At 46.5% G+C, this 18,456-nt stretch overlaps 2 protein-coding genes across 5 annotated transcripts in view; both read left to right on the forward strand.

Annotated features, from left to right (window-relative positions):
- Positions 1-7,755: 7,755 nt before the first annotated feature.
- On the forward strand, positions 7,756-10,334 carry tmem82 (transmembrane protein 82). The gene is made up of 6 exons (XM_084187204.1): positions 7,756-8,140; positions 8,317-8,389; positions 8,877-9,078; positions 9,204-9,618; positions 9,786-9,970; positions 10,093-10,334. The coding sequence occupies exons 1-6, from the start codon at positions 8,056-8,058 to the stop codon at positions 10,174-10,176; spliced, it is 1,044 nt and encodes a 347-aa protein (XP_084043330.1). The 5' UTR covers positions 7,756-8,055; the 3' UTR covers positions 10,177-10,334.
- A 6,930-nt stretch (positions 10,335-17,264) lies between these two features.
- The window catches only part of LOC311150418 (msx2-interacting protein-like), a 44,580-nt gene continuing 43,388 nt past the window's right edge, over positions 17,265-18,456 (forward strand). For all 4 annotated transcript variants that reach the window (XM_084187889.1, XM_084187891.1, XM_084187890.1 and 1 more), the window contains exon 1: positions 17,265-17,551. In XM_084187889.1, the coding sequence (XP_084044015.1) occupies positions 17,469-17,551 (83 nt within the window). In that variant the 5' untranslated portion in view covers positions 17,265-17,468. The remainder of the gene's footprint in view (positions 17,552-18,456) is intronic.

An 18,456-nucleotide genomic window follows, 5' to 3' on the forward strand; every position in this document is an offset into this window, starting at 1 on the left:
CTTTCCGTCACAGTTTATTCCTTTCCGTCCGTCACACATACAATCATAGGCACAGGGGAAACTCTCTACCCTTGCAATCACGGAACGGAAATACTCCAAACGACATACAAGCATAGGGGAAAATAAATCTACCCCGGCAATACAATAAGAGAGTAGCTCAACCGAGCTACTCTCACATGGAACAATCACCCACACAGACAAGGGAGCAGAGGGAACACTTATACACAGACTAATGAGGGGATGAGAACCAGGTGTGTGTGATTAACAAGACAAGACAAGTGGAGTGATGATAATGGGAGCGGCAGTGGTTAGTAAGCCGGTGACAATGAACGCCGAAGCCTGCCCGAACAAGGAGGGGAGGCAGCCTTGGTGGAAGTCGTGACAGTACCCCCCACTTGACACGCAGCTCCAGCAGCGCGCTGACCCCGGCCTCGGGGACGGCCAGGAGGACGCGGAGCAGGGCGAGCCGGATGGCAACGGTGGAAATCCCGCAACAGGGAGGGATCGAGGATAACCCTCACCGGGACCCAGCACCGTTCCTCCGGACCGTACCCCTCCCACTCCACAAGGTACTGAAGGCCCCCTACCAGCCGCATCGAATCCAGGATGGAACAGACCGAGTACGCCGGGGCCCCCTCGATGTCCAGAGGAGGTGGAGGAACCTCCTGCACCTCAGACTCCAACCACCACCGGCCTGAGGAGAGACACATGAAACGAGGGGTTAATACGATAATCAGGGGAAAGTAATAACCTATAAGTGACCTCGTTTATTCTCCTCAGGACTTTGAACGTCCCCACAAACCGCGGGCTCAGTATCCAGCAGGGCAGGCGGAGGGGCAGATTCTGGGTCGAGAGCCAGACCCGATCCCCCGGTACGAAGACCGGGGCCTCCCTGCGGTGGCGGTCAGCGTTGGCCTTTTGATGACGCATGGCGCGCTGAAGGTGAACGTGGGCAGCGTCCCACGTCTCCTCCGCGCGCCGAAACCAGTCATCCACCGCAGGAGCCTGAGTCTGGCTCTGGTGCCACGGTGTCAGAACCAGTTGGTAAACTAGAACACATTGGAAAGGCGTTAGGTTGGTAGAGGAGTGGCGGAGAGAGTTCTGGGCATATTCTGCCCATGGCAAAAACACAGACCACTCCCCCGGCCGGTCCTGGCAATAGCACCGCAGGAACCTACCCACATCCTGATTTACCCGTTCCACCTGCCCATTACTCTCGGGGTGGAACCCAGAGGTCAGGCTGACCGAGACCCCCAGACGTTCCATGAACGCCTTCCAGACCTTGGACGTGAACTGGGGACCTCGGTCGGACAGTATATCCTCTGGTACCCCGTAGTGCCGGAAGACGTGAGTAAACAGGGCCTCCGCAATTTTCAGGGCCGTTGGGAGACCGGGCAGAGGAAGGAGGCGGCAGGACTTGGAGAAGCGGTCCACAACGACCAGGATGGTGGTGTTACCTTGGGAGAGGGGAAGATCAGTCAAAAAATCAACACTTAGGTGAGACCATGGTCATTGTGGAACTGGTAAAGGTTGTAACTTACCCGCTGGGAGGTGCCTAGGTGCCTTACTCTGGGTGCACACCGAGCAGGAGGAGACGTATACCCTCTCATCCTTAGCCAAGGTAGGCCACCAGTACTTTCCGGTCAGGCAGCTCACAGTACGACCGATACCTGGGTGACCAGAGGAGGGTGAAGTGTGTGCCCAGTAGATCAGACGATCACGGATAAGAGCAGGCACGTACTGCAGCCCAGCTGGACACTGAGGTGGAGATGGATCTGTGCGTAATGCCTGCTCTATATCCGCATCCATCGCCCATACTACCGGCGCCACAATGCAGAAGGCTGGGAGTATGGGGGTGTTGTCTCTGGGCCTCTCCTCTGTGTCATACAGCCGGGACAGTGTGTCTGCCGTCACGTTCTTCGTTCCCGGAATGTATGAGAGAGTGAAATCAAACCGGGTGAAGAAGAGGGCCCACCTGGCCTGGCGAGGATTCAGCCTCCTCGCTGCCCGGATGTACTCCAGGTTACGGTGGTCCGTCCAGACGAGGAAAGGGTGTTTCGCCCCTTCGAGCCAATGCCTCCACACAGTCAAAGCTCGGACAACAGCCAACAGCTCCCGATCACCAATGCCGTAGTTCTGCTCCGCCGGGCTGAGCTTCTTAGAGAAGAAGACACAGGGGTGGAGTTTGGGTGGCGTGCTCGAGCGTTGAGACAGGACAGCGCCCATCCCTACCTCGGACGCATCCACCTCCACTACGAACGGTAGTGATGGATCGGGGTGGGCCAGTACCGGGGCTGAGGTGAACAGATCCCGTAGTTTGCTGAAGGCCAGGTCAGCCTCAGCAGACCAGCGGAGCCGGGACGGCCCACCCTTCAACAGGGAGGTAATGGGAGCTGCGACCTTGCCAAAGCCCCGGATAAACCTCTGATAGTAGTTGGCGAAGCCAAGGAAGCGCTGCACCTCCTTAACCGTGGTTGGAGTCGGCCAATTACGCACGGCTGAAATGCGATCTCCCTCCATCTCCACACCTGAGGTGGTAATGCGGTATCCAAGGAAGGAGACGGACTGCTGGAAAAACATACACTTTTCTGCCTTGGCATAAAGGTCATTTTCCAAAAGTCGGACCAGTACTTTGCAAACCAGGGACACATGCTCGGCGTGCGTAGCGGAATACACCAGGATGTCATCGATGTAGACAACCACACCGCGACCAAGCATGTCCCGAAACACCTCGTTCACAAAGGACTGGAAGACGGATGGAGCATTCATCAAACCGTAGGGCATCACCAGGTATTCATAAAGCCCCGAGGTTGTGCTGAATGCTGTCTTCCACTCATCCCCCTCCCGAATACGCACCAGGTTGTAGGCACTCCTGAGATCTAATTTGGTGAAGAAGCCGGCCCCATGCAATCACTGAAGGAATAAGGGGGAGAGGATAACTCAATCTTATCGTCGCCTTGTTCAGTGATCGATAATCAATGCACGGGCGTAGACCGCCATCTGTCTTCTTCACAAAGAAGAAACGTGAGGAAGCAGGTGAAGTGAAGGGACGTATATACCCCTGGCCCAGGGACTCGGTGACGTATGTTTCCATAGCCTCCGTTTCAGCCTGCGACAGGGGATACACATGTCTACCCGAAGGTTTATCACACAATCCCCCGCCCGATGTAAATGTAATTTAGTCGCCTGCGCCTTTGAAAACGCGAGCGCCAGATCATGGTATTCGGGGGGGAATGCGCACGGTGGAGGTACCGTCTGGACTTTCCACCGTGGTTGCACCAACGGAAACACCTAGACACCTACCCTGACACTCTCGCGACCACCCCGTAAGAACCCTCTGTGGCCATGAGAAAGTGGGGTTGTGAAGGGCTAGCCACGGGATACCTAATACTACAGGGTAAGCAGGAGACTCAATAATTGAAAAAGTGATCTGCTCCCAATGAGTCTCCTGGGTGATCATGGTGACTGGTACAGTAACCTCCTTTACCAACCCGGACCCTAATGGTCGACTATCAAGTGCTCTAATGGGGAGTGGAATGGATAGGGGAACCAACAAAATGCCTTGACGACGTGAGAATGCCCTCTCCATAAAGTTCCCAGCTGCGCCTGAATCGACTAGTGCCTTACACTGGGGAACTACCATGTGATCGGGAAAGGAGATAGGTAGGGTACAGTGCGCAGCAGAGGGCTCTGAACGAGTGTGGGTGTTCGATACCTGGGGTGATGCGAGAGTGCCCGGCCTGCCGCCTCCAGAACCAAAAGAGCGTTGATGACTACGTGTATTGGACTGTCCCTTCGTGCCACCAGAGTGGCACTGTCGCTGTCGTCTTCCGCTCTCTCGGACGGCGGGTCCACCCAGCTCCATCAACTCGGCCTCCGAGTCCTCCGGGGTGGAAACGGGCAGACCCCTACCAGGACGTCCTCTGGCTGCCAGCAGGTTGTCCAGCTGGATGGCCATGTCCACCAGTTGCGTAAAGGATAACATGGTGTCCCGGCAGGCTAGCTCCCGTCGGACATCCTCTCGCAGATGGCACCGGAAATGGTCAATCAGGGCCCGCTCGTTCCACCCGGACCCCGCTGCCAGAGTCCAAAACTCCAACGCGAAGTCCTGCGCGGTCCTCGTCCCCTGCCTCAGGTGGACCCGCCGCTCACCCACCTCTCGACCCTCGGGTGGGTGATCGAAGACCGCCCGAAAGAGGCGAGAGAACTCCCTGTAGTTCACCAACGCGGCTCCTGCTTTGTTCCACACCGCGTTGGCCCATTCCAGGGCTTTCCCCGTGAGGCAGGAAACGAGGACGGACACCTTCTCCCGTTCCAGTTGAAGGATAAATCCTTGGCAGAGCGCCGCCGTCCCATCGAACTCCTGTGGTCGGGATATCTGGATCCCTCCAGGTGTTGGGGTGTAGGTGGCTGGATCCGATTGACCACTGGTCTCGACCGATCGGGTCCTCTCCAGGCGTTGGACGACCTGAAGAACCCGATCCATCGCTTCTCCCAAGCTGGCCAGCATCGTGGAATGTTCCTGGACCCGTGCCACGACTCCATGCATGCGCTCTTCTTCCGCTGACTCCATAGCGGGTGGGTGATTCTGTGATGAGTGTGATAGAAGGAGTCAGGCGCAGGAGGGTAAATCACCGAATACAACGTTTATTCCTTTCCATCACAGTTGCGCTGGATAGCGACATACAAACATCAGCACAGGGGAAACTCTCTACCCTGGCAATCACGGTACGGAAATACTCCAAGCGATATACAAGCATAGGGGAAAATAATATCTACCCCGGCAATACAATAACCGAGCTACTCTACTCTCACATGGAACAATCACCCACACAGACAAGGGAGCAGAGGGAACACTTATACACAGACTAATGAGGGGATGAGAACCAGGTGTGTGTGATTAACAAGACAAGACAAGTGGAGTGATGATAATGGGAGCAGCAGTGGTTAGTAAGCCGGTGACGACGAACGCCGAAGCCTGCCCGAACAAGGAGGGGAGGCAGCCTCGGTGGAAGTCGTGACAGGTAATGAGCTCTAGTCAATAAACAGCATTCTCACGTACAGTAGGTGTTCCTTTTGTCCAAGTGGGAAAGGGCAGTGTGGAGTGCAATAGAGATTGCATCATCTGTGGATCTGTTGGGGCAGTAAGCGAATTGGAGTGGGTACATGGTGTCTGGGATGATGGTGTTGTGAGCCATGACCAACCAGCCTTTCAAAGCATTTCATGGCTACAGATGTGAGCTCATAGAAGACATTTAGCTAATCTGGTAGGCTAGTGTCACTGGGCAGCTCACGGCTGGGTACCCTTTGTAATCAGTGATAGTTTGCAAGCCTTGCCACATCTGATGAGCGACAGAGCCGGTGTAGTAGGATTCTATTTTAGTCATGTATTGAAGCTTTGCCTGTTTGATATAGGCGACTTAGTTATGGCACTGAGACAATCACCGGACTTCTGATACTAACCTTTTCAGTAATTGAGCAGACACTCTTATACAGCGCGAATTACAGTAGTGAGTTTTTTGTACCTCCAACACATTATTTACGCTATTTTCTCTAGTGAAGGTTTATTTTATTAAAATTTTACTTTTACATTTAAGGTGTATTTTTGTCACACATTTTTGGTTGTAGAGTAAATACATTAGTTGTTTCTACAACAATTTAACGTTATCTTTATTTAAAGACACCTTTTTTAAAGAATTTCCCATAAAGGTTTGTCTCACAGTGTCACGCCCTGACATTGAGATCTCTAGTTGGATTGGTCAGGGTGTGAAATCTAATTTATATATTTCTATGTTGGCCGGGTGTGATTCCCAATCAGAGGCAGCTGTCGGTCGTTGTCTCTGATTGGGGATCATACTTAGGCAGCCATGTTGCCTACCTTAGTTGTGGGATCTTGTTTCTGTTTGGCTTGTTTGATGTTTAGCCTCTTGAACTTCACATTCTGTTGGATTTTGTTATTTTGTCGGTGTTTATTAAAATAAACAACTATGTACGCATACCACGCTGCACCTTGGTCCGATCCTTTACACAACGAACGTGACAGAAGATCCCACCACCAACGGACCAAGCAGCGTGAACAGGAGGAGCAGACATCATGGACATGATGGAGGAGATATTATACGGAAAAGGATCATGGACGTGGGAAGAGATCCAGGCAGGTATGGATCGCCTTCCTTGGGAGCAGACGGAGGCAGCGAGGGAGAACAAACGGCGACTCAAAAGGTCCCGATCACAAAGGAAGCCCGAGAGGCAGCCCCAATAAACATTTTTGGGGGGGGGGCACACGGGGTGGTTGGCGACGCAGCAGGAGGCCCTGAAAGGGCTGACTGTGAAGGAGGAGAGAGCTATAGAGGAGGCCACTCTGAAGATGGAGGCCCTCCAAGCAGCTAAAGACCTGCAGCTCAGCACTCTGAGAGAGGAGGCCACCACCTTACAGGAGCTGTTAGTTAAGAGGGAGCAGGAGCTCTCCCTTCTGCAGGAGGCCCAGAGGGAGAAGGAGTCAGTGGATGCACGGAGAGAGGATCTGGCCAGGCAACAGGAGGAGCTGAGAGAGGAGTTAACCCTCCAGCAGCAGAGAGCTCGGTCCTTAGAGCAGAGGCTGGCGGAGCCAGGTTTAGCAGAGCCAACTCCCCGCACTCGCTTTGAGGAGCGTGTGACCGTGCAGGCACCAGGCTATGCGCCGGCTTTACGCATTGTGCCGCCAGTGTGCCTTCACAGACCGGTACGGCCCGTGCCTGCTCCTTGCACCAAACCAGTGGTGCGTGTCTCCAGCCCGGTGCGCCCCGTACCTGCTCCTCGCACCAAACCAGTGGTGCGTGTCTCCAGCCTGGTACGGCCCGTGCCTGCTCCTCGCATCAAACCAGTGGTGCGTGTCTCCAGCCCGGTGCGCCCCGAACCTGCTCCTAGCACCAAACCAGTGGAGCGTGTCTCCAGTCCGGTACGGCCCGTACCTGCTCCTCGCACCAAACCAGTGGTGCGTGTCCCCAGCCTGGTACGGCCCGTGCCTGCTCCTCCCATCAAACCAGTGGTCTGTGTCTCCAGCCCGGTAGGGCCTGTGCCTGCTCCTCGCACTCCACCGGTGCCTAGTCCAGCTCCGGTTATCTGCTCCCTACCAGAGCCGGGGCAGTCCGCTTCACCGGTGCCCAGTCCGGGTCCGGTCGTCTACTCTTCCCCCATGCCGGAGCCATCCGCTCCACCAGTGTCCGAGCCGGAGCCAGATGTCAACCCCTCTCCAGGGTCGGGGTCTCCCACACCAGGGTCCAGACAGGACATGGTGCATCGCGGGAGGACTGCTGGGCCGGGACCAGACGTCAGCCCCTCTCCAGGGTCGAGGGCTCCCACACCAGGGTCCAGACAGGGCTTGGTGCATTGTGGGAGGACTGAGAGGGGGAGCATCGCGCCAGGGTCCAGACCGGACCGGGTGTGCAAAGGGGAGGCAGGATGGGAGATGAGTTTACATCCGAGGATGTAGTGGTTCCCAATCAGAGGCAGCTGTCGGTCATTGTCTGATTGGGGATCATACTTAGGCAGCCATGTTGCCTACCTTAGTTGTGGGATCTTGTTTCTGTTTGGCTTATTTGATGTTTAGCCTCTTGAACTTCACATTCTGTTGGATTTGGTTATTTTGTCGGTGTTTATTAAAATAAACGACTATGTATGCATACCACGCTGCACCTTGGTCCGATCCTTTACACAACGAACGTGACACACAGTTGGGAATGACTGCCCATGACTGACCTTTGAACAGCACAATGACTGATCAACAATGATACTTAGTTATTTAATCATAGAGAAGTAAACAGACAAAGAGGTCGTAATTTATACTTTGAAATTATTTAAGTATTCTGTAAATTGACCACCTGGCATGGTCTTATCTTTTATCGAAATATAATTGTTGCAATGAAATGACCTATTTCTGAAATTAGCGTATCATTTCAAATCAAAATGTATTGGTCATGTGCACAGCATAGGGTGTAAACCGGCAATAGGTTTGATATCGAAACTAGCTATAGCTATAGGGAATCATTAGGCTAATATTCTAGCGATTTAACGAAAATGTTATCTTTCATTACTTCGTTTCTTCCGAGTTTACCTGGATGGCTGACGCTGGATGCAAACCCCCTGGACAATCTACTCCAAGGTGAGATTTTTGTGTCGTTCTAGGCTACTCCGGGTAAAACGGCCTTCTCCTTTCTTGGTTTGTGCGGAATGCCTGTTTGCAGGTTGCCACTCATGCTGTACGTTTATTTTAAGAACCATATTTTATAATACAATTTTGTTGATGACAGGTGACCAAATGTTTTGTGTGACATACAGGACTTGTCGGTGCATGTGGGATCTCTGTTCTCTGTAACCTGTTGAGAATACACTTATTCTTAGAGGCTGAAAGGTGAGAAACGTATACACATGTGGACACCTCCCAAAATATGACATGGGAAGATATGATTTCACTTGGGTCTCAATAACAAGAAGTGTAGCCTATCATACCTTTTTAATGACATGGTAGTTAGGCAACTTCAGTATGTAGGTTAGGCTACATTGTTAGTTGTAATAGCATTTGATAAATAAACAAACTAATTGATTGTTGCTATACCTCCTCTTGCCCTATAATTATAATCTGAATGCAATTACCATGTAATAGACAGGGACACTTAAAAACACATATAGAAGATGTGGATGTAGATAACTAACCTTTCACCAACTAAGGCCTCTTGATGTACAGTTTTAATAATTTGTGCTATTGAATATTGTGCTTGATTTCGTCACTATGAACAAAGACTGTGATACGATTTACATTGTCAATAGTAATCAATGTATCCTTAGAAATCATTGTTTTTGTATTTCACTGCCTTGAAATGAATACTTTCTCTACTCAGTTCAAGCAACAAAAGCAGAAGTAAAGAGACATCTATGCAGAAGACACCAAGGCATCAAGCCAGTGCTAAAATTGGGCTGAGTGGAACTCTCCAGTTCTTGTTCCTGTCAGTGATGCTGGCTGTAGTGGGCTCTCGGGTTGCCTCCCTGGTGGTTCTAGAGTTCTCCCTCAGAGCAGTGTCAGCTTGGGTCACAGCTGGACCAGTGAGGCGCTTGCATGATAATAACATAAATATCACTTAGAATTATGAAAATCTCTCTCACATCTCCCATTCATCAGCCTTGATTCACCTCTAATTTAATATTCCTCCTGCTCTCTGAATCTGCAGGAGTCCAGTCGGTTCCTACAGCAGCTGCTTGTCCAGTGCCAGTTCTCCCTGGGCTGTGCTCTCAGCTGCAGTCTCCATTTCCTCCACGAGGGGGCGCCGCAGCGCTGGCTCTGCCTCCTCCTAGCTGCAGGACTGAGCTGGTTCCTGGCCAGCCAGACTGGGCGCCTACGGCTCCATGTTATGGCACTGTACAAACTACACAGTTCCCAGCACTACTGTGGAGTGTGCATTGCACTGCTCACATCAGGTTGCTCTCTGTTACCATGCCTTACCAGGGCCCTTATGTTCAGCTTTGCAGTGGCTGCCATTTCCGCCATATCTATAATCAACAAACATTTCCTCTCAGCTACAGAGGCCCTCAGGTTCTGGACTCCACTGACAATCTGCTACACACTGCTGGTGGTGTATATGCAGGGTGAGAGACTGAACATACAGTATCCTGCATTGGCAAACGTTTAAGCACCAGATTGTCAGATACTATTTGGGTATTTTGTAAATAGCACAAAACAAGTAAATGACAAGCATAGTGTTGTCATTCTCATTGAGAAAGCGTTCAACTGATGATCATTATTTTCTACTCAGAGGAGCAACATCGCCAGCCAAGTGGCCAAGCTGTTATAAACACAGTGGTGGTGCGTCTGGGGGGGCTCATGGTCCTGATGCTGACTGTCGGCCGCTGGGCAGATGTGCTTCATATCCTTCTGTGCTTCCTGGGTGAGGCTGGCTGTCTGATACCCTCCAGAGACCTGTTGGATGCTACAACACAGGTGAGAATGATTCTCCTTCAATTGACCGTGCTATTCCATGTTGCCCTACGTTTATCAATCTATGTAAATATTTCTGTCATTTTAATTTCTAAAACATAATATAAATGTGTGTTTGTATGCAGGATATGGAGGAAGTTCCCAGACATTCCCAGGGAAGTGAGAACCGGAGGAGACACCTGACACCTGGCAAAGATCACCAGAGTTAATCGTCATGGGAAGAAACTATTCGTGCTGTCGATCTTTCTTAAGCAATAGTCTATTATTATATTATATGATTATAATCATATCAATTATTGACAACAGTGTTGACTTTTATACCTAGGGAGTATATAATGAAAATAATAAAAATTTATTATGACACATCTACTAACCTTTTCAATAAGGTACCTTGCAATAATGTTAATTTCACATAGAAATCCATGCAGAGCTCTTGGGAGATAGGAATGATGCTCTTGCCTTTGTTTTCAAATGTCACTGCCATTAAAATTGAGCCAGAAGATGTTTAGAATGCACAGATGGGACCTTATCAGCCCTGAACTAATGTAACAAATGCTGCTTTAGTGTAAAGCATTGGTTAAGGCTACATCATCTGATGTAACAGTAGCAGCTGCTGTAACAGTATCAGTTGACACCAGAGATGTGATCATAATCTCCTGAACACAGGAATTTTATGGTATACAATTTCCTCGACTTTCTTTGGTTAGATTGTATTTCATCACAGGCAGGCTCTCCAGCGCAGGCTATGTCATATTATGTTATATTCATGTGAACCATGCCAACACATTTTGAAAAGAAGCTTGTACAAAATGGCTGAAGCATAATGTTGGCACTTGTAAGTCACACAAAATGGCGTTATACAAAGTGACTTTACAGGCTATTTTCAGAAAAGAGGAACAAACCAATCCCATAACTCACTGCATAGAAAGTGTAACATCTAATAGTTTGAATTCTGATAGTTTTTTTATTGAGTGTCTTCAGACAAGTATATGTGTATGAATAAATTGACAATAATTACATCGAATATACCTAAACACTAAAATGTCAATTATGCCTCCCACGAAAATACTATTCGGCGCTGTTTTCCTTGCTGTATGCAGTTACCTCGATTAAATCCCACATTTCTTGCACCCACAGACCAGATTTTTATCAGTCCTCTATCTTTTGACAGCAGTTTTGAGACACTGTTTATACGCGCCGATTTTATTTGACAGTAGGTGATTTATTTGACTGCATCCAACATGGGACTTTGTTTATTCCATTAATTAATTCCATGATCTTTTGAAGAAGTGTGGATAATAAAACGGTGCCGCATTTTCAAAATAATCCATGGTCGACCAAGACCGAAGTTGTTAAGGAAATTGGCATGGTATATGTTTGGTAGTTCCTCCACAAAATGCATTTTTTAGGCAATACGAACATTTTACAATCCACAAGGGTATTGGTAGACTTTATTAAGTTGTTCCTGTTTACATCAGAACGATGAATTCGTTGCGTTGTTACTGGAAGAACACGATTATTTCCAAAAGCGCTCCAGTATGGATTTCGTAAAACAACAGTTGGAATGATTATTTTCCAGTACCTCCTCTGACGGCTGGACTCTACTGTAGCCTATTTCTAGAAATTTCTCTCTTGGCCCCTTGGTAGCGTGCCATACGCATGCGTCCTGGTTCTAAATGCAGATCTATTTTTTACCGCATTGCAGAGCATGCCTACGTAGGCCTACTAATAGAAGGCAAATTCGTTTTCTCGTACCAATCTTTATTCAAACTGTCCATTAGATTTAATGAAACCTTCACTGTAAACTGTACCATTCCTTCAAGTTATTTTATATGTAACTTGCCTACTGCACTTGCAACACCATGGACGTTGACCTATAGGCTATCATATCTTATCACATTGTATACTTTGTTTTCTGGACTTTTGGACTTGTGCTTGATTGCGCTGTCAATTATTAAACGGCTCAGAAAAGCGCAAAAGTGTCGAGTTACTGACATCTGTGGTATAGCGCTAGGTTGAAATGGCATTGCAACTCATTTACTTATTCAAAAGGGCAAAGACATATTTTGTACAGGTAATGCACTGCTAGGTAAATTATAGATCCAAGGATGTAGTGGTAAAAAAAAAGGGGGAAACAACAACTTAAAAATATGTAGGGACACCCTATTCACTAAATAAAAAGGTGGTGGGTAAAGTTCACCCTCCACTATATAATTGACTTTAATAGGTTATGACCCTTGAGGGGCAGTTGAGCAGTACAATGATCACTGTTATAGAGGTGTGTATCGGTTAACCATGCTCTCTAGTGACAATTGTGTGCTATTATTCTCTTGTGTTCCTCATGTGGATTTGAAACTTTGTTCTGCTCATTCAGAAGAACAGAAGTTACAGTACCAGTCGAAAGTTTGGACACACCTACTCATTCAAGGTTTTTTCTTTATTTTGACTATTTTCTACATTGTAGAATAATAGTGAAGACATCAAAACTATGAAATAACACATATGGAATAATGTACAGTCGTGGTCAAAAGTTTTGAGAATGACACAAGTATTAGTCTTCACAAAGTTCGCTGCTTCAGTGTTATGATATATTTATGTCAGATGTTACTATGGTATACTGAAGTATAATTACAAGCATTCCATAAGTGTCAATGGCTTTTATTGACAATTACATTACGTTTATGCAAAGAGTCAATATTTGCAGTGTTGACCCTTCTTTTTCAAGACCTCTGCAATCCGCGCTGGCATGCTGTCAATTAACTTCTGGGCCACATCCTGACTGATGGCAGCCCATTCTTGCATAATCAATGCTTGGAGTTTGTCAGAATTTGTGGGTTTTTGTTTGTCCACCCGCCTCTTGAGGATTGACCACAAGTTCTCAATGGGATTAAGGTCTGGGGAGTTTCCTGGCCATGGACCCAAAATGTTGATGTTTTGTTCCCCGAGCCACTTAGTTATTAGAAAGGTGCTCCATCATGCTGGAAAAGGCATTGGTCGTTACCGAACTGTTCTTGGATGGTTGGGAGAAGTTGCTCTCGGAGGATGTGTTGGTACCATTCTTTATTCATGGCTGTGTTCTTAGGCAAAATTGTGAGTGAGCCCACTCCCTTGGCTGAGAAGCAACCCCACACATGAATGGTCTCAGGATGCTTTACTGTTGGCATGACACAGGACTGATGTTAGCGCTCACCTTGTCTTCTCCGGACAAGGTGTTTTCCGGATGCCCCAAACAATCGGAAAGGGGATTCAGCAGAGAAAATGACTTTACCCCAGTCCTCAGCAGTCCAATCCCTGTACCTTTTGCAGAATATCAGTCTGTCCCTGATGTTTTTCCTGGAGATAAGTGGCTTCTTTGCTGCCCTTCTTGACACCAGGCCATCCTCCAAAAGTCTTCGCCTCACTGTGCATGCAGATGCACTCACACCTGCCTGCTGCCATTCCTGAGCAAGCTCTGCACTGGTAGTGCCCCGATCCCACAGCTGAATCAACTTTACGAGACGGTCCTGGCGCTTGCTGGACTTTCTTGGGCGCCCTGACGCCTTCTTCACAACATTTGAACCTCTCTCCTTGAATTTCTTGATGATCCAAAAAATTGTTGATTTAGGTGCAATCTTACTAGCAGCAATATCCTTGCCTGTGAAGCCCTTTTTGTGCAAAGCAATGATGACGGCACGTGTTTCCTTGCAGGTAACCATGGTTAACAGAGGAAGAACAATGATTTCAAGCACCACCCTCCTTTTAAAGATTCCAGTCTGTTATTCTAACTCAATCAGCATGACAGAGGGATCTCTAGCCTTGTCCTCGTCAACACTCCCACCTGTGTTAACAAGAGAATCACTGACATGATGGCAGCTGGTCCTTTTGTGCCAGGGCTGAAATGCAGTGGAAATGTTTTTTGGGGCTTAAGTTCATTTTCATGGCAAAGAGGGACTTTGCAATGAATTGCAATTCATCTAATCACTCTTCATGACATTCTGGAGTATATGCAAATTGCCATCATCAAAACTGAGGCAGCAGACTTTGTGAAAGTTAGTATTTGTGTCATTCTCAAAACTTTGACCACGACTGTAGTAACCAGAAAAGTGTTAAACAAATCTAAATATATTTTATATTTGAGATTCTTCAAATAGACACCCTTTGCCTTGATGACAGCTTTGCACACTCTTGGCATTCTCTCAACCAGCTTCATGAGGTAGTCACCTGGAATGCATTTCAATGAACAGGTGTGGCTTCTTAAAAGTTAATTTGTGGAATTTCTTTCCTTCTTAATGCGTTTGAGCCAATCAGTTGTGTTGTGACAAGGTAGGGGGGGTATACAGAAGATAGCCCTGTTTGGTAAAAGTCCATATTATGGCAAGAACAGCTCAAATAAGCAAAGAGAAACGACAGTCCATCATTACTTTAAGAAATGAAGGTCAGTCAATACGGAACATTTCGTAGTTTCTTCAAGTGCAGTCGCAAAAACCATCAAGCGCTATGATGAAACTGGCTATCATGAGGACCGCCACAGGAATGGAAGACCCAGAGTTACCTCTGCTGCAGAAGATAAGTTCATTAGAGTTACCAGCCTCAGAAATTGCAACCCAAATAAATGCTTCACATAGTTCAAGTCACAGACAAATCTCAACAGCAACTGTTCAGAGGGGACTGTGTGAATCAGGCCTTCATGGTCGAATTGCAGCAAAGAAACCACTACTAAAGGACATCAATAAGAAGAACAGAGTGAAGGAAAAGCAGCCAACAAGTGCTCAGCATATGTGGGAACTCCTTCAAGACTGTTGTAAAAGCATTCCAGGTGAAGCTGGTTGAGAGAATGCCAAAAGTGTGCAAAGCTGTCATCAAGGCAAAGGGTGGCTATTTGAAGAATCTCAAATATAAAATATATTTTGTTTAACACTTTTTTGGTTACTACATGATTCCATATGTGTTATTTCATAGTTTTGATGTCTTCACTATTATTCTACAATGTAGAAAATAGTAAAAATAAAGAAAAACCCTTGAATGAGTAGGCCTGTCCAAACTTTTGACTGGTACTATATATGTTTAGTTCTTGCAGATATGAAAAAAAGTATAGTCTATCTGTTTGTGCTTCCTCCAATACTGCATTTTTCAGGTATAATCTGTCTCATTTAGAGTTCAAATTGGGGTTTGTAGGTGATGGTACTGTCCCCAAAATTGGTGGCCCTTCCATTATGGTTTTCACTAGAAATCTGTTTAATTCCTAATGTTAAAGGTCCAATGCAGCCATTTTTATCTAAATATTAAATAATTTCTGGGTAACAATTATGTACCAAACTGTGATTGTTTTCAGTCCAAATGGTAAAAAAAATAAAAATAGCTTCTTAGCAAAGAGCAATTTCTCAGGGAATGGTCTGAGTGGGAAAACTGAAAACTAGCTGTTATTGGCAGAGAGGTTTAACTCTCTTTCTTATTGGTTTTTTTTTTTCTGTTATTGGTCTCAGAGGATATTTTTGTGTCTCAGTTGCTATGTGTGCATCCTGAACTCGTGACGTGTTCCAGGGCGTCAGTGTTAAGCACATACAGTGAGGGAAAAAAGGATTTGATCCCATGCTGATTTTGTACGTTTGCCCACTGACAAAGAAATGATCAGTCTATAATTGTAATGGTAGGTATATTTGGACAGAATAACAACAACAACATCCAGAAAAACACATGTCAAAAATGTTATAAATTGATTTGCATTTTAATGAGGGAAATAAGTATTTGATCCCCTCTCAATCAGAAAGATTTCTGGCTCCAAGGTGTCTTTTATACAGGTAACGAGCTGAGATTAGGAGCACACTCTTAAAGAAAGTGCTCCTAATCTCAGCTTGTTACCTGTATAAAAGACACCTGTCCACAGAAGCAATCAATCAATCAGATTCCAAACTCTCCACCATGGCCAAGACCAAAGAGCTCTCCAAGGATGTCAGGGACAAGATTGTAGACCTACACAAGGCTGGAATGGGCTACAAGACCATCGCCAAGCAGCTTGGTGAGAAGGTGACAACAGTTGGTGCGATTATTCGCAAATGGAAGAAACACAAAATAACTGTCAATCTCCCTCGGCCTGGGGCTCCATGCAAGATCTCACCTCGTGGAGTTGCAATGATCATGAGAACGGTGAGGAATCAGCCCAGAACTACACAGGAGGATCTTGTCAATGATCTCAAGGCAGCTGGGATTACATCTACTTTCACATTTCTTTGCTGTAGCCTTTGTACTGTACATGAAAGTATGGGGTCAGACAACTATATTTTAGGAGAAATAACTAAATACATATGCCTTGGTTGGGAGCGTGTCAAGAACTGAAGGCAACAAAAACCCAACCAAATAGTTATCACCAAATAGTTTTGGGGCAAGAATCTCTTCCCATTCAGTCATTTATGAAAAAAACTGTAAAGTTTTTTCTGCTAAATGACTAAAATGTAAAATGTAAAATAATTATTTTCACAGTATTATTCAAATCTCATAGTGTGGAAATATATTTAAACACAGGATAATCACGTTTTTGACTGCACTGGGCCTTTAAGCTTTCTCCCATCCCAAGGTAGTGGAACAGCATTCCACTCTACCCCTAATCATATTGTCCTTCAAGCCTAGGGGTTTATCTGTAGAAAACAATTTGCAGCAGGGTGACAATTCCATGAAACATTTGAATGTTCCTCGTTCATAATTCACTCATTTTAAATCATGCAATAGTAATAAAGGCCTACACAACAGACAATACACATACAACCTGTTGAAGTTGAACCAGAACAATTTCTGATTCTTGAAAATAATAAATGTCTATTAGCTTATAAATGCCGTATGAGCTTAGTACAACTGTCTAATACAGGTTTTATTACTCCATTGTTTGTTTTTGTCATTTGGGTCTTTGTATAGCAACTGCAGCCTCCAGTTAATTTTTTTCTTATACCACTTTCTTATACCACTTCTTATATGTACTTTGTTACACTATTCAATGTCACAAAGTAAAACATTTTTCAGTGGCCTTTTGTAGGACTGCTTGCCAGGTGCTGTCTGTCTCTGTGAAACATTCTATTCACACCCTCCGTCTACCCAAACCCCAAACTCACGCATCGATACCCACGCATGCGCAAGATGAAAGGCGATCTCAACTGAAAGCGAAAAAAATAGTTCACACACAGTGCCACGCGTGCGCTGTGTGCGCCTCATTACGAGCAAGGTTGCTGCATCTTTTTAGGTAGCTACAAGCCTTCTTTCGACAGCCAAAAGGTCGCATGGAGTCAGGGACGCGCCTAGTCACGGGAACAGTAATAGAGCGCGTGCTCGTAAGGCCAGATCGCGCTTAGACAGCAAAGGGAATCAAACAGCGTGCAAGAATTGAACCCCAATGGTTACATTGGGCCAGAACCAGCAGTCGATGATCTACGCACAATACTTCGCTGCGCTCAATTTCGCAACGTATTTTACTTTATATCGGAAAAGATAAGGACATCAAACTCATCTGTATGATCGGGGGACAGGAGTGCACAGTATGGTCCGGGAAACCAGACATTTATGGGTGGGAAATTTACCCGAAAATGTACGAGAGGAGAAAATCATTGAGCACTTCAAGCGGTGAGTAAACAGTTATGCTAAATATTTGACTGAGTATCCCACAACTGTCAGCCCCTGTTTGCCTGATTCCACTGAAATCAGAGGGAGATCAAACCTGGATCGAATTGCCCAGGCAAGTGACAGTAGCCTGGCTAACCCACTGCCAACAAACCAGCAACACAAGGCTCACAAAACTCGGGTGAAGAGGAAGATCGATATTATAGCTAACTAAACAACATGAGCTTACTAATTGCTATCTTATGACCCATTTACCTACATTTCGAGGTCTTGCAAGCCACTTTCCCCACGCGGTGGACTTAGAAATAGCATAGCTAGCTAGCTAATTACTTTATAAAACAGCTAGCTAGCGACACTGAACAATCTTGCCACTGAACAATCTTGCCACTGTAGCAGCCTACCGGTTGTGGATCGAGCGACTTGGATTGTGTTTCAAAGTTTTATGCCATGGTATAGCCTAATTAAAACTTGCCAGTTGTGGAGTGTCTCCAGCAATGGAATTATAACGAACCATGCAGTGGCTAGAAGTCTGTCAGCAATCAATCATAGTTCTAAAATCAAAACATACTGCCCACGTGCAATGTACTCACACCTTCGAAGCGTGTTAATAACTACTCCGCATCAATGTTTTTCGTTGTTGCAAATGCAACTGCTCGCTGTCCAGCCATTGTGATATCAACCGCTGCAACATTTGTTGCAAATGTTCAGGTAGTTTGCAAGTGTGAAGTTCCGCTGAGACTCACTGCAACATTGTGCGAGGTGATGCAGAGCTGACTTTCCAGCAGCATCATACTGTGTGTGACTGAAAGCGTCAATTAGCCTAATAATGTAATTACATGTCTGTGATTAGCAGTTGACTATCAAAATATCAGTTTTTCAAAATAAACTGAAATGTTAATTGAATGCAT

This window comes from Coregonus lavaretus (assembly GCF_964263955.1).
Source record: "Coregonus lavaretus genome assembly, chromosome: 22".
Classification (NCBI taxonomy): Eukaryota; Metazoa; Chordata; class Actinopteri; order Salmoniformes; family Salmonidae; genus Coregonus; species Coregonus lavaretus.